General features: G+C 47.4%; 1 protein-coding gene across 5 annotated transcripts in view; it reads left to right on the forward strand.

The window, feature by feature from the left end:
* The window catches only part of SLC13A2 (solute carrier family 13 member 2), a 45,661-nt gene extending 36,811 nt beyond the window's left edge, over positions 1 to 8,850 (forward strand). For 2 of the 5 annotated variants that reach the window (XM_072639768.1, XM_072639770.1), the window contains 3 exons: positions 84 to 245; positions 1,120 to 1,257; positions 8,653 to 8,850. In XM_072639768.1, the coding sequence (XP_072495869.1) occupies positions 84 to 245; positions 1,120 to 1,257; positions 8,653 to 8,682 (330 nt within the window). In that variant the 3' untranslated portion in view covers positions 8,683 to 8,850. Of the gene's footprint in view, positions 1 to 83; positions 246 to 1,119; positions 1,258 to 3,131; positions 3,790 to 8,652 lie in introns of those variants that run through there. The other 3 variants (XM_072639766.1, XM_072639767.1, XM_072639769.1) reach the window with 2 other exon arrangements.
* Positions 8,851 to 27,304: the final 18,454 nt, after the last annotated feature.

Consider the following 27,304-nt stretch of genomic DNA (forward strand, 5'->3'; position numbering starts at 1 on the left):
CCCAGGGCTCCTGGGTGAGCTGACTGTGTTCCCCTAGTTCCTCAGGTCAGCTCCATGTCACTGCCCATTCCTTGCCCCCATAGACCTCAGGCCTGTCCCAGTGGCTGGGAGACAAACTGACACCTCTGCAAAGCATCCCCTCCCCAGCCATCGCCTTCATCCTTTGTATCATCGTGGCTGCCTTCACCGAGTGCACCAGCAATGTGGCCACCACCACCTTATTTCTGCCTATCCTTGCTTCCATGGTAAGATACCTTTCAGCCCCATACCTCTTCCTCTCATGCCTTTTAGAAGCCCCTCCTCCCTCACATCCCCTCAAGCCGGCCTGGATCTCTGCGTTTCTAAACTAAGAGACAGGCCCCTGCCACATCTACTATTTGTAGAAGACAGTGGAGAATTCCCAGCCTCCTTGAGCTGCTAGGCCCAGTGACCTCTGGATGCCTAGCTCTTTGGCCCCTGACTCACCTCCACCCCCTGCCCTCCCACCCCCATTCCCTGACCTGGCTGACATCACTGGATGAGAATCTAGTTGGCTGGTCTGTCATCTCCCCCCTCCCAACCCCTCCCAATATGAGTCTTGGTCACCCCCGAAGTGACCAGGTAAGATTTCTCACCAGGGGCGTCCCTGGGCCTCAGCCCTCGCAGGGAGTGTTCCCACAACCCTTTGATGGGATCCCTGTGGTCCCTTTGAGATGGGTTTTATGGGCCCCTCCCCTCTCCACACCTGAAGGGCAGGTCAGCACCGTCATCCTCTTGAGGAGATCTAAGGCCCAGAGAGGTGAAGGGCTCCTCTTAGCCCACAAAGCATCTTCTTAAGTGGGGAACAAGCCCAGAGTCCTACTGGGAGCTTTGGGCCTGACTAAAGGGGCTCTGCCCATGTGGGCAGAGAATGTGGGGCCAAAACTGCCTACTCCCACCTTGCTCTGGCACACTCAAGGACTCCCCACCAGGCTCCTTTCTCATCTGTGAACTGTGGGATGGAGCTGGTGAGATGGACAGACCTCTCTCCCCATCCTGCCCTCTCTCATCTGACCTTGATGAGGCCAGGGTGATGATTTGATTTCCTCTCTCCCATCCCCTTGTGCTTCTGACCTCTCTCCCCTTTGCCTTCCCTGACAGGCCCAGGCCATCTGCCTCAACCCCCTCTATGTGATGCTCCCCTGCACTGTGGCATCCTCTCTTGCCTTCATGCTACCTGTGGCCACCCCACCTAATGCCATTGTCTTCTCCTTTGGGCAGCTCAGAGTGTGTGACATGGTGAGTAGAGGAGGAGAAACCAGGGTGGGAGAAGCTGCCCCCTCCTACACACATACACATGCACACAGACACAGACACACACACACACACACACACACACACACACACATTTCCATTTTCTCTCTTCTCCCATCCTACTCCATGGGAACAGGCTGGAGCTAGTAGTGAAGGAAAGAGGTAGAAACAGAGGGTCCTAGTAAACCACAAGCTAGATACAAGACTTAGCTCAAATACCTCTCCCTTTTCCCCCTTAAGTACCTTCCACCTACTTCTTATCTGTACCTATTCATGTCCATATTATCTCCCCCATTAGAAAGCAGCTACTGGGGGGAGGAGTCTATCTTTGCCTTTCTCAGTCTACCCAGCTTTTAAGAGGATGCCTGATACATACATATACTTAATAAACCCTTGTTGGTTGATTGATAGAAGACATGAAAAGATCCCATTCTCAGGGTCCAGATTAAGATGCAAGGGAAGGTAGGGAGGACCAAAGAGTCCCTCAGTTAATAGGGGAGAGGAAGGGGGTCCACTTTCCTTCTCCAAAGTACAGCATGGAACAGTTCAAAGAGTGTTGAACTGGCTATGGGTTCAAATCCCAACTCTGACACTTACTATCTGTGTGACCTTGGTGGTCAACATATTTTACCTCCCTCAGGCTCAGTTTCCTCCTCTATAAAATGAAAGGATTGGGCCAGACAAGTGCTTCTTTAAGTTCTTTCCACTCACGATCCCTGCAATACTTAAACTGTGGATCATGACCCCATTTGGCTTCTGTGGCTTCTTCTAGCTTTAGAGCTACAATATTGATTATTTGCTCATTCTGTTCTCCCCTCCCTTCCCCTGTCCCTGCAAATGTAAGCTCCTTGAGGAGAGACTATTTGGAATCCCCTGGCACCTAGTACTACGCCTTGCTTGTGATAGACACTTAGACATTTAATAAGTCTTTGTGAGATGGGATGAGAAGAGATGAGAGAGGACAGGATGGGATGGGATAGGAAGAGGAGAAAAGATGGGATGGGATGACATTCCATTGCCCCTGGACTTGAAGTGAGGATGACCTGGATTCAAATCCTGCCTCAGACACCTGTTGGTTTCCAAACCCAGGACCAATCATTTAGCATCTCTGTACCTCAGTTTTTGCATCTGCAAAATGGAGTAGGGGGTGGGCTCTAAGGAAGGAAGGAAATAAGCATTTATTAAGCACCTTCTGTGTGTCGGGCATTTAGTTAAGTACAGTATAAACATTATTTCATTTGATCTTCACAACAACCCTGCTAGGTAGGTGGCATTTTTATTCTCATTTTACAGTTGAGGAAACTAAGGCAGATAGCTATTAAGCAACTTGCTCATTAATAAGCTAGTGAGTGTCTGGGGTTGAATTCAGGTCTTCTTGACTCCCAGCCCAGGGCTCTATCTCTTGTTTTTCAGTCATGTTCAACTCTTTGTCACCCCATTTGGGGTTTTCTTGGCAGAGATACTAGAGTGGCTTGCCATTTTCTTCTCCAGCTCATTTGACAGATGAGGAAACTGAGGTAAAGTGACTTGCCTAAGGTCACACAGCTAGTAAGCATCTGAGAAAGATAAGTCTTCCTGACTCCAAGCCTGACCTCTATCCACTGTGCCATCTAGCTGCCCAGGGCCCTGTCTACTGCTGTTCAAAGGTCCTTTCCAATTCTAAATCTATGATTCTATGATCACACCACCCACCCTCTATTCAGTCAATCAACAAGTTACAAGGCTAAGCCCTAGGGATACCAAGAAAAGCAAAGACATTCTCTGCCCTCAAGGAGTTTATATTCTACCATAATTCTAATTGGGGTGGGAATGCCACTGAGCCCCTCACTGAGCCCTGCCATCTCTCTCCCCTCTCCCAGGCCAAAGCAGGATTCCTTCTCAATATCTTTGGGGTGTTGGTCATCTCACTGGCCATCAACACGTGGGCCAACCCCATCTTTGGACTGGACCAATTCCCAGACTGGGCCCAGTCCAACATCACCACCTCTTGCAAAGTCAACAACCAGTTCAACACAAGCTTTATTTCCCCTTAATCTCTCTGAGGAAAGAGTCCACTGTGAGAAAGGACAGCGATGCTCACTGAATCCATCCTCCCAGGTGTTTCCACCTAGGTGTCTGGGCAGGGCTGGGGATGGTGAAGAGGTAATTCCAGCCTTGGTGTAAATGGGCACATGTGTACATATGCATGTGTTCATGTTACATAACATGTGTGCATGTCAGAGGGCTCACATGACATGGTGTGTTTGCACGACATACCTGTATGTGTGTTTATGTGTGTCCGTGTGATAGCTGACTGAGGGTGTTTGGTGCCAACACTTCCTTTAATTTCTCAAAAGACATGGCTGCAGTCCCTTTTGACTATATTTATTGAGACTCTGGGGAGGGGCCCACAGACTTGAGTTTCAGCCCCTCTGCAAGGAGCACCTGGCTGGACAGCTCTTCTTGTGAAGAGTCTGGGGGTGGGGTGGGAGAGGAAGGTCAAAAGATCTGCCACATTAAAGACTTTTCGGTATTGTAGACTCTTTGCACTCATTTAAGGACTATCCCAGTATCTTTCTCTGAACATGTCAACCTTCATGTTGGCCCCAGAGTTTGGGGGCTTGGGTAGCCAGGGAGGAGGACAGAGAATGCCTTGTCCTGAGGCTAGAGAGGTCCTTGGTCTGGTCTGGGGCCTTCTCTAGGGGATCAGCAGAGACCACTAGGAGGAGTTCTGTCTTGAATGTCAGAGGACCTGGGTTCATATCTTGCCTTCACCATTTAATCCCTGGAGCCATTTGGGCAAATCACAACCAACCTCTCTGGGTGTCACTTTACTCATAGATGGCCCTTAAGGTCCCTTAATTTCTTTGACCTCATTTTTTTTTTAATCTGAGATTGGACTTGATGACTTCTAAGGTTCCCTCCAGATCTAAAAATCTAGAAGTTGGGGCTAGTGGTGAGATCTAAGAGCTGAAGGGGAGGAAGAAAGAATAGAAGGTGCTGGTTCTGCTGGGCTTATTCTCAGTCATAGGATTATAGACTTTGGGGCAGAAAGGGTCCTTAGAAACCACCAAGCTCAACTCCCTCATTTTACAGATGAGGAAACTAAGGTTCAGAGAGAAATAGGTTGCTCAGCATCACACAGCTAGTAAATGGTCAAAGTGAGATTCAAACCCAAGTCCTCTGAGTCCAAATGTAGCACATTTTCCACCGCACCAAGATTCAAGAAATCAGCTTAGCCTCACCACAAGACAGCTGCCCCAGGGAAAGATGACCCAAGAGAAGCCAGGAGAGATGGGGAAAACTTCCTCTCCTTTAGCAAATTTGACCTTTTGGGAATGGGGGCGATCTAGAACAGCAGGTCTGAGCCCTTGAACACCAGTGGCCTAACACTGTGGGGGGGTGCAGCCCCTCCCCTTGCCCCCATGCCAGCCTCACCCCCTGGCATCCATAGCACAGAGAGAAGGTAAGGCCTGGCACTGTTGCCAGGGCCAACCAGAGTAGGTGCAGCCACCCAAGAAAAGCAGGACTGACATCACCACAGCCAGGCTAATTGGGAGCTGCCGGTTCCTGCCTGTCTTTGGGAAAACCAGCCTCCCCCCTCCCAGAGCACTCCCTTACCATTTACATAAAACTTGCCATCCCTGCCAGCTCCAGTGAGCACCGTCATCCGGACCCTTTCTCAGGCTGGTAAAACCGGTCCTGGGCAGGGAGGGGAGGTAGTGCCACCCAAAAGAAAGGGGTATGATGGTTTGGAAGGCAGCCCCTTTCCTGCCTCCCTGCACCGGAATAGGAGAAGGAAGGAGAGAAGACAGAGAAAATGTTACGAGACCCTTTGCTAAAGCAGCCTGTGCTCTGAGTTATGCCCATTTCACAGAAGGGGAAACTGAGGCTTAGCCTGGACCAGAAAAAACCTTAGAGAATATCTGGTCCACACCCCCTCCCCATCTTTACAGATGAGAAAACTCGGGTACAGAGAGATTTGAACCTGGGTTGCTATAGTCCCATCACAATGGAAAGAACACTGACTCCAAACTTCAAATACCATCTCTGTGACCTTGAGATGTTACTTCACCTCCCCAAGCCTCAGTTTCCTCCTGTATAAAATTAGAGGGTTGGACTATGGCCTCTGAAGTCCCTTCCATCCCTAGATCCCTGAGCCTATAAAAATGTCTCCAAACAGAGCCCAAGGCCAGGCAACCTCCTCCCCTCCCTGGTCCCCAGATTTCTTCCCTCTTACCATCTGTTACACTTACTATTACATCTCGCACCATCTGGAGGTCCCTTCTTACGTCCACCTTATTTCTCACCTGCTGTATGTTGCAGGCCAATATCATTGGGGCCCACTCCTCTCTTGTAAAGAGGCTCCAAAGCATCCCATCCGATTGTCCTTCCTGCTACTCTCCAGGTGTGATAGGGTGAGGAAGGGGAACAGGGGGGAACAGGGAGGAGAAGGAAAGTGGATGAGACCCCCAATCCCTGCAGCAGCCTGAGAAATCCTTCCCAGCAGACTTTGACCTTAGCATGGAACACCACAGCTTCAATACCTCCAGCAGAAAGAGGGGGGGTGGTGTCTGATGGGGACTGGACGGAAGGAGGAGGTGGGCCTGGGGGAAAAGACAGAAAAGGCGAGGAGAGAGGGGGCTGCTGAGATGGGGAGAATGCAGTTGTCCCCTGAGGGTGAAGGGGGGAACTCCAGATTCCACAAGAATCCCAGAGAAGTGAGTTCTCTGGAGCCAGCTGTCCTTGGTCCCTGGGGGCTGGCATTCTTCACCCATGAAGTACAGGAATATAAATCACTCCCCCCACCTCCACTTCAGAGACAGCCACACCTGGAAATCCTACCCTCTTAGGCGATAGCCCCCATGCTAGGAGAGGGCATCGCCACACTCACTCCTCTTTCTCAGGTTTGGCTTCTCCATTTTCATTCAACCCCCTTCCCTTATTGGCACCACTGTGCCCAAAAGAAACATTTACTCACAACTTCACAGGGCAGTGGGCTCACCCCACTCCAGGATCTCCCTAGGAGCAACCCCCAAACTCTAAATCTAACATATACCCATGGTTGAAAAAACAAAGCCCTTCCCTTGATCTCCTCCAAATTAAGCTGAAATGAGTTCACCTAGCATTAGATAAATTTTTTAAAATACTTTCAATGTGGGTACTCCCAATCTGTGCCCACTGTCTCCAGTCTCTCTGAGAATCTGGTCCCAAAAAAAAAGATGAAGTCACTCTTTTCTGGGGGAGTCAGCCCACAATTTCCAATGAGTTCCAGTATCTCTCCCTTTTCCTTCTCCCAAGGCAGACAGGGGAAAACGGATGGGGAGTGAGGGGGACCCAAGAAGACACCCAGATAATGGCACACAACAAGCACCTTGGAGAAGAAAGGCTTGTTCCTTGGATGCTGCCAGTGGTGGGGGAGGAAGGTGAACACCAACCTAGGACCTCCAGCCCTTCCCTTCCTTCATTGTTGGGAGATCTGTGGATATGGTAGAAACAGCCCGTCCCTGGGTTGGATAAGGCTGGGGGTTCCCTTGAGTTCAGGTTGCCAGGCCTCACCCAGCCATTCAGAAAACAGCATTCTCAGCAGCAGCACCTGCTCTGCTAATCACCATCATTAGTCCAGCAATAAATCAGGCACCAGGACCAGAGATCCTTTGAAGGGCCTGTCTGCCTCCAGCTAGACTTGTACTGACATCCCCCTCCCATCCAGGACTGTGACAGGTGGATAAAACCTAGTGAGGTGGCCAGCAAGCAGGAGAGCAACCCCTTCCCCCACTTCCTGCTGAGATTTTGGAGGATCTTTAGAAATAATCAGCTTAGTGAAGAAGGAATTTATTGGTAAACAGTAGGTGTTTAATAATTGTTTGTTGACTGACTGACCAACTAACTTAGGGCTGTCTAACAACTAAACTGGTTGCCTGAGGTGGGAAGAAGTAGTAAGCTCTCCATCACTGGAAGTATTCAAATAGAAGATGGAAGACAACCTGTTGGGACAGTTTAAGGATGATTCCTGCTTTAGGCAAGGGGTTGAACTAGCACATCTCCAAGGTCTCTATTCTCTATCAAGTATGCTGGGGGAACTCAGGAAAGCATCCTGCACTGCCCCAAAATGTATAAATCCCTGGGGTTCACTTGCTGCTTGCCCTCCCCCCCCCCAGACTATCTCCCCCAGCGAGGTGCATCAGGTGTGAAAACTCCACATCTCCCTCTACCCCACCTGAAAGTCCATCCTTAGATCTGCCTCAGTGCCAAGGGGGGCAGGGGAGGGGAGGGAGAAGAAAAGTGCCAAGTGGTGCCTAAGCCAAGTGCCTGGCCTGGGCCCAGTCAGGGAGAAGGACGAGTCTGCAGGAAGAGGGGAGGGCCCTTGGGCTCAGGTCAGGGAGAGAGGGAGGGGAGCTGGGTCTCACTCACCTCTCACTCCCACGATTCACCCTTTACGCCAATGTTCGAGCTTCCAGTTTCCTTTCCATCACAGACAGTGCCAGGGGGCACCAATGAGGAGTCTCGAGCAAGATTTCTGACACCCAAACTGGGGGCATCACAGGGGTCTTCTCCCTCAAGCCAACTAGCACCTCACTAAGGGTGCAAATCAAGCTTGAATGGGAATAAACATTTATATAATGCCTACTATGTACAAGTTACTGTTCCAAGCACTTTTTACAAATATCATCTCATTTAATCCTCACAACAACCCAGTGAGGTAGGTACTGTTCTTATCCCCATTTTATAGGTGAGGAAAAATGAGGCAGACAGAGCTTAAATGACTCGCTCAGGGCCACAAGTGTCCAAGGCTGGTTTTGAATTCAGGTCTCCCTGACTGTAAGCCAGTCCTTTATCCACTTCACCACCCAGTTGCCTCCTAGGGAAGAAACTCTCAAAACTAATTGGAGCCAGACAATACCCCTCCCCAGAATAAAACTAACCCACTGGACATCACATTTCACCCCACTTCACCCCGTTCCTTCCCTTCTTTACACATTACTGTCTTTAAGCATCCTTCATCATCTGGAAAATTGATGTGGTAGAAGGAATTAATGATGAGTTTTAAGTCACAGGATAAAGGTTTAAATCCCAGTTCTTCAATTTGCATCCTTTGTACGACTTCTGGGAAATGACTTTACCTTTCTAGGTCTCAGTTTTCTCATTTGTAAAAAGAGGAGAGTGAGCGATGTTATTATTATAGTTCAGTCATGTCTGACTTTCCATGAGCCAAAGATACTGGAGTGATTTGTCATTGCCTTCTTCAGCTCATATGACAGATGAGGAAACTGAGGCAAACAGGGTGAAGTGACTTGCTCAGGGTCACACAGCTAGTGAGTGTCTGAGGCTGGATTTGAACTCAGGAAGATGAGTCTCGCTATCACTGTCTCTAAACACTCTATCCATTTTGCCTTCCAGCTGCCCAATGTTGAGCAACATAGCATCTGAAGTCTCTTCCAGTTCTAAATCAATGATCCAATGATGTATTTCAATTCCCTCATTTAATTAAAAAAATTTTATTCTCAATTTAAACACTAAATACCATGAGAACTTCCATGTCTATGGCTTCTGAAGCCTCTTCCAGTTTTAAATAAATGATCCAGTGATATATTTTAACTCTTTCGTTTAATTAAAAATAATTTATTCTAAATTTAAACATTAAAAACTACAATATACCACTAAATACCATATCTAAAGTAGAACTGAAGAGAGAGGGTTGTACAGAAATCTGCAGATCTCTGTTATGGCTAGCTTCCTTTCCTTTTAAATAGAGAGTAAATTCAACATGGATAAATTCAGCATGAAACTTTCAAAACTGTCCTGCCTGTCTGTGTTTCCTTCTGGTCTTCTCTTCTCTTCTCTTCAGTGCCTCACCTCCAACTTACCCCCAAATAAAGAAAAGAAAAAAGAAGCTCTTCTAAAGCCCAGAGTGGGGTTGACTTTTCCAAGGTCACATAGTAAATAAGGATTAGAGATGGGGTCTGATCCCAGGTCTATTGTGTTTAGCCCTGGTGATCTTTCCATCACTGGTTCCATGGTTCAAAGAGAGCCAGGAGTTAAAGGACCCAAAAGGACAGAATCAAAAAATTGGATTTAATTGAGAGGCCAATTTGATCTCATTTGGAAGGAAGAAAAGGGGGATAGGAGACCATTCCCTCTATTAAAGCTTCTTTATATAAAAACAGGAGAAATGGATCTGCTTGGGAAAATCCAGTTGGGGTAAGGAAATTGAGTAGGAAGGAATTTCCGTCCCACTCCCACCCACCTTGAGTTCACAGCCCCCCTTCTTCTCCATTTCCTCTCCAGCCTGCTCAGCCTCAGTCCTCCAGGAAGCCACCAGGGCTCCTCGAAAAGTCAGTCCCTTCCCTCAGGTACTTAGGGTCCCAAGTCTTCTGTCCCAAGGTGGGTGTGTCCCCCCCCCAATTCCCAGGAATTGCCCTTCATCCCCATCCCCTATTAATAGGATGCTCCAGGCTAGAGGTATCTATTAATCCTTTCAGCATGATCATTAGGTAGTAATAGAGGCCCTGGCTGTTTCCTTCAAGGCTCAGAGGTGGATCATTAGAGACCCTGATCTGTTCCACAGGGGAGTCACAGAGACATCCTTGGGGGTGGAACGAGGACTGGGAAGGCTAGAGGCTCTTGGGCACTGAGACTCCTTCCAAGGCCAATGGGGAATGGGACCTGAGCCCCTGTTCTGGACCACTAGCACATAGGAGAGAGTATGGGAAGCTGGGAAAAGAGGGAATGACATCTCTAAGGTGAAAAGTATACTCCTGGCCTCTAGCCCAGTTCTGTAGAACGATGAGACTCTAAGTTGGCTCCAATCTGGATCATCCTCTGCTTGCCTGGCTCTGGAGGGCTCTTTCTGTCTCATATACATCACCTCCTCCCCCCCATCAAGGCTTTTGCAGCCAGAGGGGTTGAGGTCAAACTTCAGGAACCCCCTCCAGCTCCCTAATGTGGCCCCTCCCTGCCAGACCCCCTCCAGCTAACAGCTCGGAAACTCCCTGGATTTCCCCAGGCAGGCCCTAGGGTCACCCAACCAGAACTAGCTCAGGCCTCCAGGCCCAACTCTCCCCCAGCTCTCCACCACCCTCTCCTCACCCCATCTAGTTCATTCCTCACCTGCCAGACAAGAACCACAGTTTGGTCTCCTGGGGAAAGGTTCCCCCCAGTTCTCAAGTACATAGAGCCCACCAGCCTTGGGTTCAAGAGATAACCAGGGACCAAGACCATTAGCTTAGAAGTAACTAATAGACCTGAACCATTCCCCCAGGCTTTTCCGCTAGGCCCCAGATCCTCAACCTTATTATCTGCTCCTTTGAAGAAATCCTCTGCAACAAGCCCCCTCCCTTTCCTCCTTTTCAACTTGGCTCATGACTGACTCACTGGCTGCCTCCAGGAAGTCTGCCTGTCTTAACCTCAGCTCCACTCTGATCTGGTCTTTATTATGTGTCTCTTTTGTGCTTAGCTACCTCAACCCAGCTGTTACTCAACTAGTGTCTTATCATTCCTCATCCTCTCTCTTCACCTCCAGGCTCCCATTCCTGTGCCTGAGATTGTCTCTCTTTTCACTTTTATGTCTCAGAATCCCTGATTTCCTTCAAGGTTCAAGCTCTACCTTCCACCATCCCCCAGCTGCCTCTCAAATCACTTTCTATCCAATGGCAGGAGGGGGGTGGGAATTGGGGGGGTTCTCTTTTTTCTAATTTAATATTTTATTTTTCCCCATTTACATTCTACATGGATATAATTACATTTTATCCATTTTGTATATCTATTATATCTATATTTATGTACATGTCTCCCTTGGCTAAACTGGATACTCTCTAAAAACAGATACAGTTTCACTTTCATCTTCCTAGAACTGGAAATCGAGGGGATGCCCATCAGTTGGTGAACGGCTGAACAAGTTGTGGTATATTTATGTAATGGAATACTATTGTGCTATAAGAAATGATGAGCGGGCAGACATCAGAAAAACCTGGAAAGACTTATACGAACTGCTGCTGAGTGAAGTAAGCAGAACCAGGAGAACACTGTATACAGTAACAGCCACACTGTGCGATGATCACTTTCATCTTTGTTGTCTCAGTGCCTGGCACATGGTAGGCGATTCATAAACACTTGTTAGTTGGCTATTTACAGTTGTTCAGTTGTCTTGGGAGATGCTCTTAATTCCCTCTCAATTCATTAAAAGTTATTTGTCGACTTGGTCCAGCTCGCTCCGGGGGCGATAAGAGAAGGAAAACAATCGTTACTGACATTTATAGAGTGCTGGAGGGTTTGCAAAGCCCTTTACATATATTATCTCTCAGTCCTGTGAGTGTTATTCCTTCCATTTTGCAGATGAAAACACTGAGACTCAGAGAGATTAAATGGGCCATAAAGCTAGTAAGTGTCCAAGGCAACATTAGAATCCAGGTCCAACTCTACCTACCAACTCCAAGTTTCTTGAGGGAAGGGACTGTCTTTTCTCTTTTTGTATCCCCAGTGCCTGACGAGTAGCAGGGACTTAATAAATATCTATTGATTGATTGATGATGCTTCTCAACATGATGCACAGAGTGTGCTCTTAAGAAAGGTGCTTATAATCTAATCAGAAGGATCAGCCTCGCAGAGAATCATTGTCTATGGGTTTTGAGATTTACAGACCACCTCTCTTAGTCCTTCAAGGCAAGCAGTAGGAGTATTAAAACAGAAATTTTATAGATAAGGAAACTGAGCCTCAGTTTCCCACCTTGTAAAGTGACCAGTTTGATCAAATGTAAGTGATATCTTGAACTCCTTCCAGCCCTGACATTCTATGACTGTGAGAAAGAAAATGATTCAAAGCTACAGCAGTAAGGAGGGAGCTGGGGCATTTACCCCTCTACTCCAATCAGTAGCCAAGTCTTGTCTTTCTCCTCATGTCCTAAACCTTTCTCTTCATAACCCAGTTACCAGCTCAGTCCAGGTCCCCATCACCTCTCACCTGGAGTGGCAAAACACTCTCCTAATTGGTCTGCCTGCATCCCCTCCCCTACTCCAACTTGCACCTAGCTGCCAAATCCATATTCTTAAAACAGGAGCCCCACCATGTCACTTGCTGCTCAAAAACCCTTAGTGGCTCACTGTTTCCTCAAAGGTAAGTAATGAACTCTCCCTTTAAGCACTTAAAACTCTTCACAAACTGACTGTAATCTATTTTTGCAGGAGGATTATACAATACCCCACTCCTTTCCCAAACACATTCTATTACTCAAACTGACCCACTTGCTAGTCTCCAACATAGACCCTTTCATCTCCTACGTCAGGCGGAGTCTTTCCCCAGGCAGTCCTCAGTGCAGTCTTTCAGAATCTCTAGTTTAGTTCAAATATGAACTCCTAAGAAAGGCCTTTCCAAGTCCCTCATTCACTAGTGTTTTTATGATCACAGCCTTAGAACTGGAAGGGTCCACCATAGATGAGAGGAAGAACAATGCCCTTAGTTTACAGATGAAAAAACTGAGACCCCAAGACAGAATTCCAGGCCAAGTCTTCCTGGGGACACTAACATGGTACTCAGTCAAAGGCAGGTGCTTTCAGTTTGAGTCAGCAGGAAGGTGGGGTCTTACAGGAGACCCCAAATGACTTCTGCAGGGCCCTTTCAGCTTGAACACTAGGATTTCCAAGGTTCCAAGGCTGCAACTCCTGCTTGGCGGGATTTGAGGAGGAAGTCACATCTTCCAGAAGGTCAAAAGCACTGAGCTCTCCCATTCTCGAGGCAGAGGCGGAGTCCTCGCTTGAGAGAAGTCCATCAGGAACTTTAGCCTGACAGACAGACAGACAGACAGACAGACAAGCAGACAGACAGAACCACTGACACATTTTTGCAATTGAATCCCTGGGGCTCCTGTCTTCCGCCCAAGGAACCTCCCTACTTGTCTGTAACCTTTCTGTTCACAGAAATGGGGTGGGGGGGAGGAGTGAAACTGTCCATGTTTTCACCTAACGATCACTTTGTAAATACCCTCTCTGTTTCCTTATCTGGAACCCCTCTTCAGTGCTCCAATTCAAATTTTAGCTCCTTGAAGGCAAGGATTGTTTTCGCTTTTGTCTTTGTATTGCCAGTCTGGCACAGAGTAGGCACCTAATGACTTCTTACCTAAATGAAGGGACTTATATCAGTTAAGGTTGTTTATTAGAGTTATCTTCGAAGGCTTGTTAACACTGTACTGGATTCTTAGCTCTGTGACAGCAGGATTGGGTCTTATCTAAACTTTGTGGGGCAGCTAAGTAGCACACTGGCTAGAGCAGGGGCCCTGGAATGAGGAGCATCTGAGTTCAGATTCAGTCTGACACTTACTGTGTGTCACTGCACAAGTCACTTAATCCCAATTGCCTCCCAAAAAAATAAAATAAAAATAAACTTTGTACTCCTCACTTCTAACCTAGCAAAGAATTCAATATACAATATACGTTTATTGAATGAATGAATGAAATAGTAAATGAATATCAAAGTTAAAAACAGTTAACAAAGTGTGAATGATAATCATCTTAAAGGAGAAACCAGCTTAAAAGGAACTGTGAATTTTCAGTTCTGAAGTCAGTCTCAGAGTCTTAGGAACTCAGTAGATACTTAATACAATTCAGTTACTTCAACCCTACTCAGGTATGACCCTCCAACCTCCCACACACACACACACACACACACACACACACACACACACACACACACACACACACACACACCATGAACCCCATGGTTTCCAGAACTGTTGATGTACAAAAATTCAACCCCCTGTGAGATTCCCTCAGTAGCTCTCTAAATTTAACCAGGCTGGTCCTCAGAAAACAGACCAGTTACTTGGTATGTACTTATAAGTTCCATAGTTGCTATATTCAAATATATCAGTGGAAATTCATTTTTTACACATCACCCATGGGCTTCACCTAGACAGCAGAGGTTAGCTCAGATCATCCTATCTTTTTCCTGGGACCACAGAAGTGTAAACAGGTTCTCCACACTCAGGAATGGATTCCCACTCTGCTGTAGACAATTGTGTAGAGAATTGTGGGATCACAGTGTTCAGAGTTGGAAGGGACCCAGAAATCCAACTAGTTCGACCTCTTTGTTTTACAGATGGGAAAACAGGAGCCAGGAAAATGAAGTGATTTACCCAAGATCACTCCTCAGCTTGTTATGAATGCCACCTGGACCAGGGACTCTCCAGCTATTTTGGTCCTCATCCCCTACCCCCGCCATTAATTAAATGGCTTCTCCTAATTCTTAGTAACCACTTCCACTCTGGAAATGGCTCCTGAAAGACCCCTTTCCACCAGACAAGGTAAAAGGCCTCTATGGGTTATGGACATTCATGTGGATAGAGTGCTAACCTTGGAATCATGAACAGCATGTGTGTCCCTGAGCAAATGACTAACCTCAAACATAAAATGGGGGGAGGGGGGTGTTGAAGAAGAGATGTATTCCAAGATCCTTTTCAGCTCTAAAGCTATTGGAAGGAATCTGTCCTGAAGATCCCTGATAGAGGCAAAGAGGCAAAGCCCTCAGGGCTCCCACCCAGAGACCTTGAACTTGACCTAATCTCTCTGTGGTACTCATTGCTGGACTCAGAGAGGGGCACATGGACAAGTAGACAGGGTAAGGAGTAGGAGAGAGGATAGGATGGGGAACAACATGGAAACCAGAGAGGGAGGCTGAATAGAGAGAAGGGTGAGGATATCAAGGAGGAAAGGAGTCTGCTAGAGAGATGGAAGTTAGGGGCAGGGAGAGGAGAGGGTGCCCGGCCAGCTTGTGGCTGGGAATATAGAAGAGACAGAGGAGAGAAGGGAGAGAAGGCTCATTTCCAAGACAAATATTCCCCCATAAGGCTCCTGAATTAAATTCCTCAGTGCTCACTCCCTCCCAATCCTAAATCACAGTTCTTCACAAATAGGTTACTCAGGCTAGGCATTAATAACACACAGACCATAAGAGGTACCGAGGTAGAGAGACATACAGGAAGCATAAAGTTGGAGAGAAGGCAGTCAGAGACACAGACAGAGTCAAAGTCATGGGAAGGACAGAGACCAGCAAAGTCTTAGTTCCATGCTCCTACCCCAACAGCCTAGGCTCTATTCTGGACCAACAGGAATTGATTCTTTGCCTTGGGCCCTCACTGCCACCGCAAGAGAACTGTGCTCACTAGAGTCTCTCTATTCCATCCCCTAGCTAACTTCCCCCACAACCCCACCTTACCACCCTTTCCATGGGTCCCATGTCAATGCAGTATCAGGCCCCCATCCCACTTTCCCTTTTCCTAGGGTCACCTCAAATATACATGTGGCTGGGCCCTGGCTCTCCCAAAACACATGTGCAGGCCCTGACAGGCCCTCGCCCCGCCCATGGGACTGGCACCCCGAGAGAAGGGGCTGATGGGGTACAGGTGAAGGTGATGAGGGAGGGCTGGGGAATGATGTGGGAGGGGAGCCCTCACTCCTCTCTCTGAGCCCTGGGCATCAGTGGGTCTAGGTCTGGGGAAGGTGGTATGGCCTGGCACTGGGAGGAGCAGGGGTGGAGTTTTGGGGGATGGGGTGTGTGGAGGGGGGGGGGAAGAGGGCGAGGCCAGGGCTGCACGGGAGGCCAGTACCTGTCAAGCAAGAGTGAAAGAGCAAACGGGCTGCTTAGTCATTTTTTTCTTTTCCCATTTTGGCAGGCTGGCCCCCAGGGCGAGGGGAAGCTGATATCATAATTATTGGCTCACCCTGGCAGCTGCCTCCCCTCACCTGATGTCAGCGCAGAACCCCGGCGCTCCCCAAGGCCTCTGCACGGCTTCTCCCCCCAAAAAAACCCGGCCCCCTGCTGCCCAGCCCCCTGAGCCTGGCGCGCCCCACGCCGACCTGCTTCGCTGAGAAGGTAAGAAGAGACCCGGCCCAACTCAGCCGTGGAGGCCAGAGAGGGTTGGGGCCCAAGGGGGTGGGAAGGGAAGCGGGCTACTTAACCATCAGCTGGGGGCTGCTCCTAGGGAGCTGGCCAACCCCAGAGAAGGCCTGCTGTTCCCCCTGCAGGTTGCTGGCCGGGGCAGGTAAGTGCCCCAAGGGCTATTGGAAGGGAGGGGAAAGGTATTGTTACCCAGGGGTCCTTCCCACCTCATGCTTCTTCCTCCTTATTCCCAGACCAGGTTGTCTTACCTCAGTCCTTCTTGATGAAACAAATTGGTATTCTGGATCTATTGCTTGGTGGAAGGGGAGGGAGGAAAAGTTGGGGCGGATGAACTCTATGTCACACAGGATGGGGGAATCAGTCAAGTTTGCCTGGGAGCAGAAAAGATGGAAAATTTGAGCAGAAGGATGGGACTGAAGGTTTCCCCAGCTGTGCTATGCCAGAGACAAGGCTGGGTGGAGGGGTAGGCGAGAAATGGAAATTAGGGGAGTGGATCTGGGATGGGAATGTGCCAGTTCTGCGTGGGGATCCCAATAGGTACTGAATTAGCAAGGGGCCCTGGACACCAAAGTCTGTTGGGGGCAGGGATGGGTGAATGAACACCTTGCTGTTAAGGCAGGTGGAAGACCATCATTGCCTCAGACCATGCCCTTCCTTATTCTAGGGGACTGTGCATGCAAGTAGAGCAGAATGATGGAGATCCATTGTTTGGGATTTTGGGTGGTAGGAAATACTCAGGGAAGGAGAGTGACCAACAAGAGGCAACACCAGGAATCCTTGAAGTCCCAGTGGCCTTGGGGACTAGAGCACAAAAGGAAACAGATGTGGGGAAATGGGTGAAGGGGAGCTTCTGGGTTGGGTTTTTACCACAGCACTGAGAAGTAAGAGTGAGGCGTAATCTGAGATTGTGGATTTTGAACTCATTGAGAGGCAGGGGGATCCCAGGGCAGAAACATCGGAGACAATCTTCTACCCATCCCCAGTGTCCTTCACTCTCTTTCCGATAAAGCCAAGGCATTCTCCAACTCTCCCTCCCTCTTTTAGAAACCACTCTTACTCCCAAGCAAGTCCCTGCTAAATTTTCTGGTCTCCGATTGTCACCAAGGGAAAGAAACATGAAAGATCGATTTCCATGGACTGGAAAACAAGGATATGTTTTCGCCTTCTCACTGTCAGGGAGAGTGGGCTTGGAGGGAGCAGAGAAGATGTCCTGCCTGGGGGAGAGGGGCAGCTTAGCTTCCATTCTAGTTGCCCCTCCTTCCAAACAGAATTGTCTTCTCCCTGGTCCAAACCTTGAAAGGAGATTCCAATGACTCCCATGAGGACATGTCCCTCAAAGATCAAAAACTTCAGTATAGTGGGAAAAGTGATGAAATTGGAATTACAGGAGTTGAATGTCAATCCTACCTTTTACACTTACTATCCCTTAACTTTCTTGGGTCTCAGTTTCCACATCAGTAAAATAAGCAGCTGCCAACCCTGGGGCCTCTCTTCTGAGCAGACAGAGCAATCCCAGTTTTTTTGGTATAGAAGGATATTCAAAAGATCTTGGGGATGGGGAAAGTGTCCAAATATCACTTGAGTTTGGAATCATCCTGAATCCACCTGTGCAGGACTCATCGCAAGTCATTTCCCTATCTCTCCCCAAATTACTCAGTTCTTGGTCTTCAAAGGCCATGAGCTCATTGTGTACCCTAGAACAAGCCAATTCATCCTCTCTGGGCCTCTGTTCCCTCCTCTGAAAAATGAGAGGGTTAGATTAGATGCTCTCTAGCCTGGTTTTATTGTATGGAACTCTCATTTGTGAAGGGGAACAGAGGAAGCGAGTTCATGATTTGGATGTGAGGAGGCAGAACCCCCTGCATCTAGGACCTCCAGCCTTAGCAATGCCCTCCTATGTAGCTAAACTGATTCATAGGATATATTATAGATTCATTGCTGTTAAGGGGACTGCTAGGCCATCTGTCTCATTTTCCAGCTAAGGAAACAAAAGTCCAGAATAGTGAAGTGATTTGCTCATGACTATAGAACTAATAACTATCAGAACGAAGGTTTGAAGCTAAGCCTCCTACCTGACTCCAAATCCTGAGCTCAGGGTGGGAAGGGGCCAGTGATGACCCAGGTTAGAGACTGAAGAATTCAGTCCTGCTCCAGCCTTGGGATCCTAAGGGGTCCTGGAGAGGGGGCTGTCAGAGGAAGGGGGTGTGGCCCCCTCAGAGCTCCCAGCCCCTGCCCTGCCCCATCTGCCCCTCCCCTCCCACTGTCTCTACACAGCTCAGCTCCAGGCTCTTGGGGCCTGCCAGGGCATGCCGACCCCCCTGGCCGTGGTCCCTTGCCAGTTTGGTGAGCCAGGAACCTGTTCTCCTGGGAATGCCAGAGAGTTCTTGAAGGATGTTATTTCCCAGGGGCTCAGGGATCCCCAGAATCCTTTGGGGATAGTGAATCTAAGGAAGGAGACAGAATCTAGGGCATTTTGAACATTCACTCACACACAAAAACACACCTTGGCATTTAGCTCCTAGTTTATAACCTTCAGCCCCCACCTCCCTAAATACCAGCAATTCTGCAAGCATTTATTAAACACCTACCAAATGCAAGGAACTTTGTTATGTACTGGGGATACAAAGATAAGTAGTGCCAAGTTTCTGCCCTTGAGGAGCTTCTGCTCCTCAAACTTCTGCCCATCCCTAGCATTTAGCTCCATCAATTTCCACTGAACCCTCATCACCAGTGTTTCAGCTCTGTTCCTAAAATTTCACCTTTTCCTAGCACACAGCCAAAGTTTAATTCTTCATCAGTCAAATTACACAATCTGATATAGGAGGGATTTCAGAAGCCATTTAATTCAATCCTTACCTAAGAGAGAATCCACTTCGTAAAACACTCAGAAGTGATCATTCCCTTGAATGCTTACAAGGAGGGAGAAGAAACCTACTAGCACCCCAGGCGGCTCTAACCATGAGGGAATCTTTCCTTATGCCAAATCCAAATCTGCCTCCCTCTGACTGCCACCCCCAGCTCCTAGCTCTGCCTTCTGGGACAGAGCGGAACAAGCCTAATCCCTCTTCCACGTGGTCCCCACTCCCTAAGTCTTGTCTTCTCTAGGCTAAACATTTCCAGCTCCTTCAATCAGTCTTGAATGGCATTGTTCCAAGTCCCCTCACTGTCCTGGTTCCCTGCTTTTGGATGAGCTTGTCTGTCATTGCCTTTCCTAAAATGGGGCACCTGAGATTTGAGCACAGTTTCCCAGACAGGGTCTGATTACCCCTCCCTCCTTATTTTGGCCACAATGCTTTCTTAATGCAGTTTAAGATTACATTAGGATTGGGAGGGGTACCATTTGCATCATTGATTCAGTGCAGTCTACTGAAAATCTCAGATCTTTTTTCATACTAGCTATACCTCCTCTGTCTTATCAACTTGCAGAGTTTACATTTCTCTCTATCACATTAAATCTTATTAGATTCCGTCCCAAGTTCTCATCTTCTGAGCTCTTCTGCTCTCCGTTGTTCTAATAATTCTCATTCATCCCTTTCTATCCCCCCATTCACATTCTGAATCCAAATCATTCAGTCAACCCCATGCAGTCCTTCAGTCCTCAGAATATAGACTTCATCCCCATTCCTTAGCCCCTATTCCCATCTTAAATTTCCATCTCCCCCCATTCCTCAGTCCTTCTTCCTATCTTTTAGCCCCCATCTCCAAATATTCATTCATTCACTCCCCCTAAACTCATTTCCCCGTCACTCATTCATTCCCATCCCTAAGACCTCCATTTCCAGCACTTAGTTTCCTCATGGAAATGAGTGCTGTAGTGAGTAAAGATCAGAGAGAGAAGTGAAGTATATTGAGTTACTAGGTGACCTTCAAAGCCATTTTGCCTATCACCCTGCCTTTGGGCAAGACATCTCTCTAAAACTGACAATGTTTTGCCTTTTAAACAGGTGATGTCACCACTTTTCTCAGGCTTCCCACCTCCTCTCATCCAACAAGTCCTTCCTATTGTCTAACTTCCTTCCTCCTTTCTTGAGTCAAAATCTACTCCTCTAAGTATTTTCCTTAAGGACTAGCAGGTAACTCCATCTGAAAAAAATCCCTGCAGATCCCATTTAACACCTTCTCCTAATATGAGTTGTGGACCTACAGTTATGTGCTGAATCTGGAGAGGTAAATGGATGAGTTATTGTCTTGAACCTTTAGGGGCTTTTAGGAGATTTTTCCCCTACTTTATCTGACCCTCATAAAACATAAAGCATAAGTGTGGGGACAAAAGTGGAGAGAGGACAGAAACTTTCAAAGTCTGTCCTTCCTTCTTTTTTAGAAAAAGAACTTCCCCCCATCCCAGAGGCTTCCAAAACCACAATTTCATCTTCTCAGATCCCTGAGGTAAGGAAGCAGGGAAGAGCTTAGAGAGCAAGGAAGACAGGTTTTTGTAGCAATAGGGGTAAAAGTTGAATTTCAGGAAGGGCTTTTCATCACTTGGAACACTTGGGATGATATTACCAGAGAAGGTTTCCAAAATGGAGAGATACCTATTTACCCTTGGGGGGGGGGAGCCTCATCGTGCACCCAGAGACAGGTTACAGTAGAGGATGACCCCTCGGAAGGGTTCTCTCCATTCTCCCACTCAAATATCCCTGAGATCTTCCCTTCTCCCTCACTTTGAGACCTCAGATCCAACTTGTGGGGGGGAATCCTCCAAGGATCTGATGGAGTAGCTAGTTGTAACAACTGTTACTGGTCCAGGAGCTAAAAACAGGAGGAGAATTTCTCTGTCCTCCCAGAACTATGACTCCCCAGCTCCCCAGTTCCTCTGTCCTATTTTTCATATATATTAAGGCTCTCTGTTAATATTCATTGCTAATGAATGATTAATGCGTGAGGTTCCTCAGTTTCTTATCTACTCGGTTCCATTTGCTGTCAGTCCCCTTCTCTTTAGACTCATCTCATTAATCCCCTATCTTCTCAGTTCCATCTCCTATCTCCCTCTTTCTAGAGTGAGCTTCATTTTCTCAGCCTGCCCTCCCCTGACCTCTCTCTCCATCCATTCATCTCCTCAGCATTTTCTCCTTATCTCCCATACCCCTCATCTTCTCCATCTTCAATTCCTTCTCAGCTGCCATTGCTTCTCCTTGTTCTCCCATCTCCTCTCTGCCTCTCTAGTCCCCTTTCCTTGGTGGCTTCTTAGTATCCCATCTCATCAGCCCCATCTCCTATCCATCTCCCAAGTCGTCAGCCCTATCTCCTCAGGCTCCCTTCTTCTTGGGCCCGTTTCTTCAGTTCTTCCTCCTCAGTCTTTCTGCCTCAGTTCAGACCTCTTCATTCCACCATATCCTCAGCTCTCTTCTCTTCAGCCTCATCAAGTTCATCACCCATTTCCTATCTGCATCTTGTTTCCCTTACTCATATAACATTCATATGTCCTTAGCTCACTTTCTCTTTTTTATCCCCCCAATCTCTAGCTTTCCTTCACTCTCTAACACTTTTATCCTCTGTGTCTCCCTCCTACTTTCCTCTGTCAGGCCTGCCTTCCTAATCTGTGCCTCCTCATTCCTAGAACTATTCTCTGAATTTAACCCTCCTGGATGAAAACTCCCAGGGTTATCTCCAGTCATGTGACCCTTCTATTTTGACCTAAAGGTTTGGAATGGATCACACCTAGAGACGTTGCAAGTTGCCAGGGGCTTGAGTCTGTTGGATCATGGTCAAATCACAGGAAGAGATAAAGTGGAGAGAGATGGGTTGAGGTCAGAACTCTAGAAGCAGAGTTCCTCTGATTGCAAGAGGAAAGGTGGGTGGAGAGGGATACAAAGGGAAGAGAATAGTAAAAAGAATGCTGGATTTGGAGTCAGGAAACCTGTATTTAGATCCCAGCTCAGCCACTTAGTACATATATGACACTGGGACTCAGTTTCCTTATCTGTAAAATGGGGGGGTTGGACTAGCTCTGAACTTCCTTCCTGCTCTGAATCTATGGTCCTATAAGTTCCTGAGTCCAAAAAGGGAAGATCTAGAAAGGATTGACCCATTGGATTTAGGTGTGGTCTCATCCCAAGAGAGGTAGGGAGATGGGCAGAATGACACTTGCTCCCACTCTGCCTTCTCCTCCTCCCATCCTCCCCCACTCCCAATGAAAGAGCAAGGGAAAGAAGGAGGCTTGCTGAACCTTTTAAAGATGACTGAGGTTCTGAACATCCTTGGGTCTCTACCCCACCCGAAAGTCCTGCTTAGTCAGCTCAGATTAATGGAGCCGGTAAGTGATTTAGCTGAATAGTGTTCTCTTGAAAGAAGTTAACTAGAGACAGGCCGTGAGTCACGGAACCTGCTCCCACCAATAGTGCCAACCTGCCAGAAGAGCTAGCAGAGAGTGAGAACAGAGGAGATAGACATACTAGATTTTGAATCAAAGGACCTGGGTTCACAGCTAACCTGTAGAATCTGGGGCAAAACCTTTAATTTCTCGAGCTCTTGGTTTCCTCATCTGGAAAACTGAGAGAACCTTTGAAGATCCTTTCTAGCTTTAATTCTGTGATCTAGGATCTTTTGATGGAAGGATCATCCAAGGATGCTGGTAATGTTGGCGGGGGGAAGGGGAGAAACAGTGTGGAGATTCTGGGAGATGAAGATAGGTTATTTGGAGAAACCCAAAATGCCAAGGAAGAGGGATTTAGGATAGAGTTCTTCATTCCCACCTCCCCATCCCCACCCTCTGCCCCACCCCACAGCCTCCAGGCAGGCTCCCAGCTCCACTGGGTGTCTTGTCTCCTTGATCAGTATGAATGTGGATTGGCATTCTGCATCAAAAAGTCCAGGATTGGCCCAATTTTCCCCACATTAAGGACCTGGTGAATAAGTGAAAGAAGGGCATGACTTTAGGACTACCCCACCAGGCTTTCCTGGCTTCCCAATGAAAAATCAAAATGGTTGGCAAGACCTTCTCCCATCCTGGGCACACACACCCAGAATGGGGTGTGTCCCTGGAACTAGATCACCCTGAGACTGTTGGCCACACCACCTACCCTTGTAAATTCCATAGCCATGTACCAGTCCTTCCTCAGCCAAATCACCTTCAGAAGGGATGGGGTGGGTACAAAACAGGGAGAGTAGTGACAGGGTGGGGAAAGGGGGAAACACCAGCAGCAGCTTCCTCTAATCTCCCAAGACATCATTTTCAAACTCTGATCCATTCTGTCTTCAAGAAAAAAGCGGCTCAGGCGCTATCCTTAATGAAGGTAAATTGCCATTTTCATGGAAGTTATAGAATGCCAGAAGGGACCTCGAAGTGCATCTACTCAAACCCACCTTTTTAACGAGGAGAAAACCAGGACTCAGTGTTCTGTTTACAAATGGCAGGGCTAGAATTGGAGTCCCTTGACTCCAATACCAATGTTCTTTCCTCTGCTGTATGCTTCTGTCTGTCTCTTTTTGAGGGACACAAAACTAAGAGCTTTTTAGGGACTAAGTTCTCAGATTTGGGACGTAGATACTTGTGGCCTTCAAGAAGGTTTTCCACTTCTCTGTGCCTGCTAAACAACTAACTACCTAGATCAGGGCTAAGATGGATAGTGGAGAGACAGAAATTTGGGATGAAGATGCTAGTCTAAAATAATAATAAATAATAATAACAACATTTATATACCACCTACTATGTGGCAGGCATTGTGCTAAACATTTTTAAAATATCGTCTTATTTGATCCTTACAACTACCTTGGGAAGTCAGTGCTATTATAATCCCCATTTTACAGATAAGGAAATTGAAACAAAGAGAGGCCAAGTACCTTGGCCAGGGTCATACAAATGTCTGGCTGAAAGTGGGCAGGAGAGTTAAGGATAGAAGTATGAAAGGGAGGAGCCCTTTCATAGGGCTCCCACCCCACCCCCCAGATAATATAGGTTAGGTGATAAGTGAGTCCATCTAGCTGGTCCTACTGCTGGAGGGGAGGGGGCGAGAAAGGAAACTCCATAAGAAGAGATCATGGAGGGATTTTAAGGAACCATTAACTTCATAGGACCACAGGCTTCTGAGATGGAAAAACACAGGTCATATAGTCCAACCCCCTCACTTTAAAGATGAGGAAACTGAGGCCCAGAGAGGAGGACACAACTTTTGTAAGCAGAGATTAATACCTATGATCTTCCTCTGAGAACCAGTCCCAGAAATACCTTTGATCATGGCCCCGAAATCTATCATTGTCTGGTCATGGGTGATCAGGCTATTAGGTCATCGAGATCTGCTGCATTTGGACTGAGATCACATGACAGAGGAGAGGGGTCAGTTTTGGAAGATAGAGCAGGGGTGGGGCTGAGGGCATTTATTATTGTAGCCTTCCATCACTGTTATGGGCAGAACCATTAATATCTCTAATAATAGTATGGTTAATAATGAGTACTCATCCTGATAATCATATGTGCCCAACATCACCTGGGTAGTAGGCCTCATTCTTAACCCTAGAGCAGGAATTCTTACCTTTTTTTGGTACCACAGACCCCTTGGCAGCCTGCTAAAGCCTATGGACTCTTCTCAGAATAATGTTTTTCAATAATTGAAGGAAAAGCTAAATTTCAGTTAGACGTTAGTGAAAATAAAGATAGCATTTTTTTCCCCATCCAAGTTCACAAACCTCCTGAAATCTATCCATAGACTCCTTGGGGTGGGTGGACCTAAGGTTAAGAAACCCTACGCTAGAGGGAACCAGGATTCTAGCCTTCTTCAGAGTATGAGTGAAAAGTGGGGAAGCAGAGGAAAATTGGGAAAAGAATTCTGAGCTCCTTGAGGTCAAAGACTGGGGTTTTCTTTCTTTTACTTTTCCTTCTTTTTTTTTTTCCATTTCTGTGTATCTCTAAATACTTAGCACAGTGCCTGTACAATAAGTGTTTAATAAATGCTTTCTTATTGATTGGTTTGGTGCTGTCAGACACAAATCAGTTAAAGGACTCTGGTCAATCTCTCCTGCTTCTACCCTAGCTGAGATGGGCCACCTGGGAGGAAAGAGGGGAACCAGGTCTTACAGAGAAAATGGTTTCCTGAACCCAGCATTGGTTGGGAAGGGCCTTAAAGGAGGGGAGAAGTTCACTGCTTTTTGTACCCAGGTAGGCCCCTGACTACTGCCTGAGGAGGTGCCTCGGGAGAAGGGAGAAAGATGGTGTAACATGAAGAAATGAACATAGTTGGGGGTGGGCTTTCACGTCTGCTAGCGCAACAGTGGAGGTAGATGGGGAGGAGGGCTGTCATGATTTTAGAGAGGAGAAACTTAGGCCAAGAGAGACCAAGTTAGCATAGCTAGTAGCCAGAAGAGCCCAGGTTTCCCTGGCCACCACCATTACTCACCCCCACCACATCCAATGATTTTTGCGTGACAACGCATACGTTATTGACTTCTTGCGGAGTGCAAGCCTAGGCTGGACAGGCATGGGGGTCGGGGGAAGGGGATTGGCGAGTGACACATAAGGCTGGGCGAAGGAAGGAGAATCTCCCAAATCTTCCATGACGGGATGAATGGAGGCTTCAAGTGGAAGTTGAATTACTGAGGGTCTTGTGGAAGACGATGAGATCATCCAAATGGAAGTAAAGAAAGGCAGCACATGACCTTGGTCCCATAGTACCAGCTTTTTGAAGCTTGGGGAAGGGGAGGGGGGTGATTAGTGGGGAGGAAAAGGGCAGAGCTCCCTGTTTTATGATGTCGCTCAAGGGGACAGGGCCTCCAGCTGGGGAAATCCAAAGAGCAAATTCTGTCTTCCTAACAGGCCTCTTCTCTCACTGAAATGTCCTCCTTAGCCCCACCCTCTACATTTTAGCAGAAAGTGAAGTTTGATAACTAAGATAATTCATGAGACAACTTCTTTTCTCCTCTAGCCTCTTCATCTCATTCCAGAACTGTCAACAACATATCCCATCCCTCCCCAAACACAAGCACCCAAACCAATATCCTATAGAAAAGGTTGTAGTCTTTGCCCATTTCAAAGCCTAGTAGACTAACCCTAAGAGGCAACTCATCCTTTAGGAGCTGAGATAGGCCTGTTCCTAGAAAGACAGATGTCGATTTCCAGGGGCTCAGTGCCCTCCTCTACATCTGGGGATGATCATCCAAACCTCCTTTTGAGGATATTGTCCCCATTTTGTCCATACAAATCTATCACTCAAAAATGATAAAAGCCTTGGATGGAAAGAGGCAGCAAAAGGTCATCATATCAGTTTTCCTGATTTTAAGGGGATCTACCCATTGTGGTGAAAAGAGTTCTGGATTTGGAATCAGAGGACCCATGTTAGAACCCTGACTAGGCCACTTACTGTGTAACCTTGAGCAAATCCCTTCCCATCCCTAATCCTCAATTTCTTCACACCTTAAATTGAGGGGATCGGATTAGGTGGCCAATGAGGTTTCTGCTAGCTCAGTCCCCTCTTTGTACCTTAGTTTCCTCACCTGAAAAATGAGGGAATTGGAGTTGATCCCATCTAAGATGATTCCATTTATAAAGCTTTGATCCTATAATCTTTCGTGTATATATGTAGTTCTAGTCCCAAAGACTATTGGTATGGCTCTCCTCATTGGTGGAGATGCTCTTGCATACCAAAGGCCACTGGAGCTGGGGCAACATATATAACAGTTCATATTCCATCCTATCTTCAAGGATCTCTCTCCACCATGCCAGGGACAAAGGCATTCCTCTGCATATCCCTCTCAAATGGAGAGAACTTAATGATATCAGAAATGAATTCCTACTATGACAGTTACCACCTCCCCTACCCTTTCAGAGAAGAATTAGTTGGAGATCAACTCATAACTTTAAAGGAGGGACACATAAAACCAGGAATAGGAAAGAGGGGAGGGGCAGAGGAGAGCTAGGTACCTTCTCAGGAGCTATATATACCTGAGTGTGTTTGTCCTTTGTTGCCAAAGAAGACCATGCCATCAGATGACATGACTTGCACTTGACTTTGTTTTGAGTGAGGGAGGGCTGTGCAGGTCACCAGCCTCACTTCTCTTCCAGAGCCATCTGAATCCAGTGACCAAATATTCATCAGAATAACTGGAGATGACCCAGGATGAGGCAATTGGGGTTAAGTGACTTGCCCAAGGTCACACAGCTAGTGAGTGTCAAGTGTCTGAGGTGAGATTTGAACTCAGGTCCTCCTGACTCCTGTACTGGTGCTCTATCCACTG

The sequence above is a fragment of the Notamacropus eugenii genome, chromosome 2 (genome assembly GCF_028372415.1).
Source record: "Notamacropus eugenii isolate mMacEug1 chromosome 2, mMacEug1.pri_v2, whole genome shotgun sequence".
NCBI lineage: Eukaryota > Metazoa > Chordata > Mammalia > Diprotodontia > Macropodidae > Notamacropus > Notamacropus eugenii.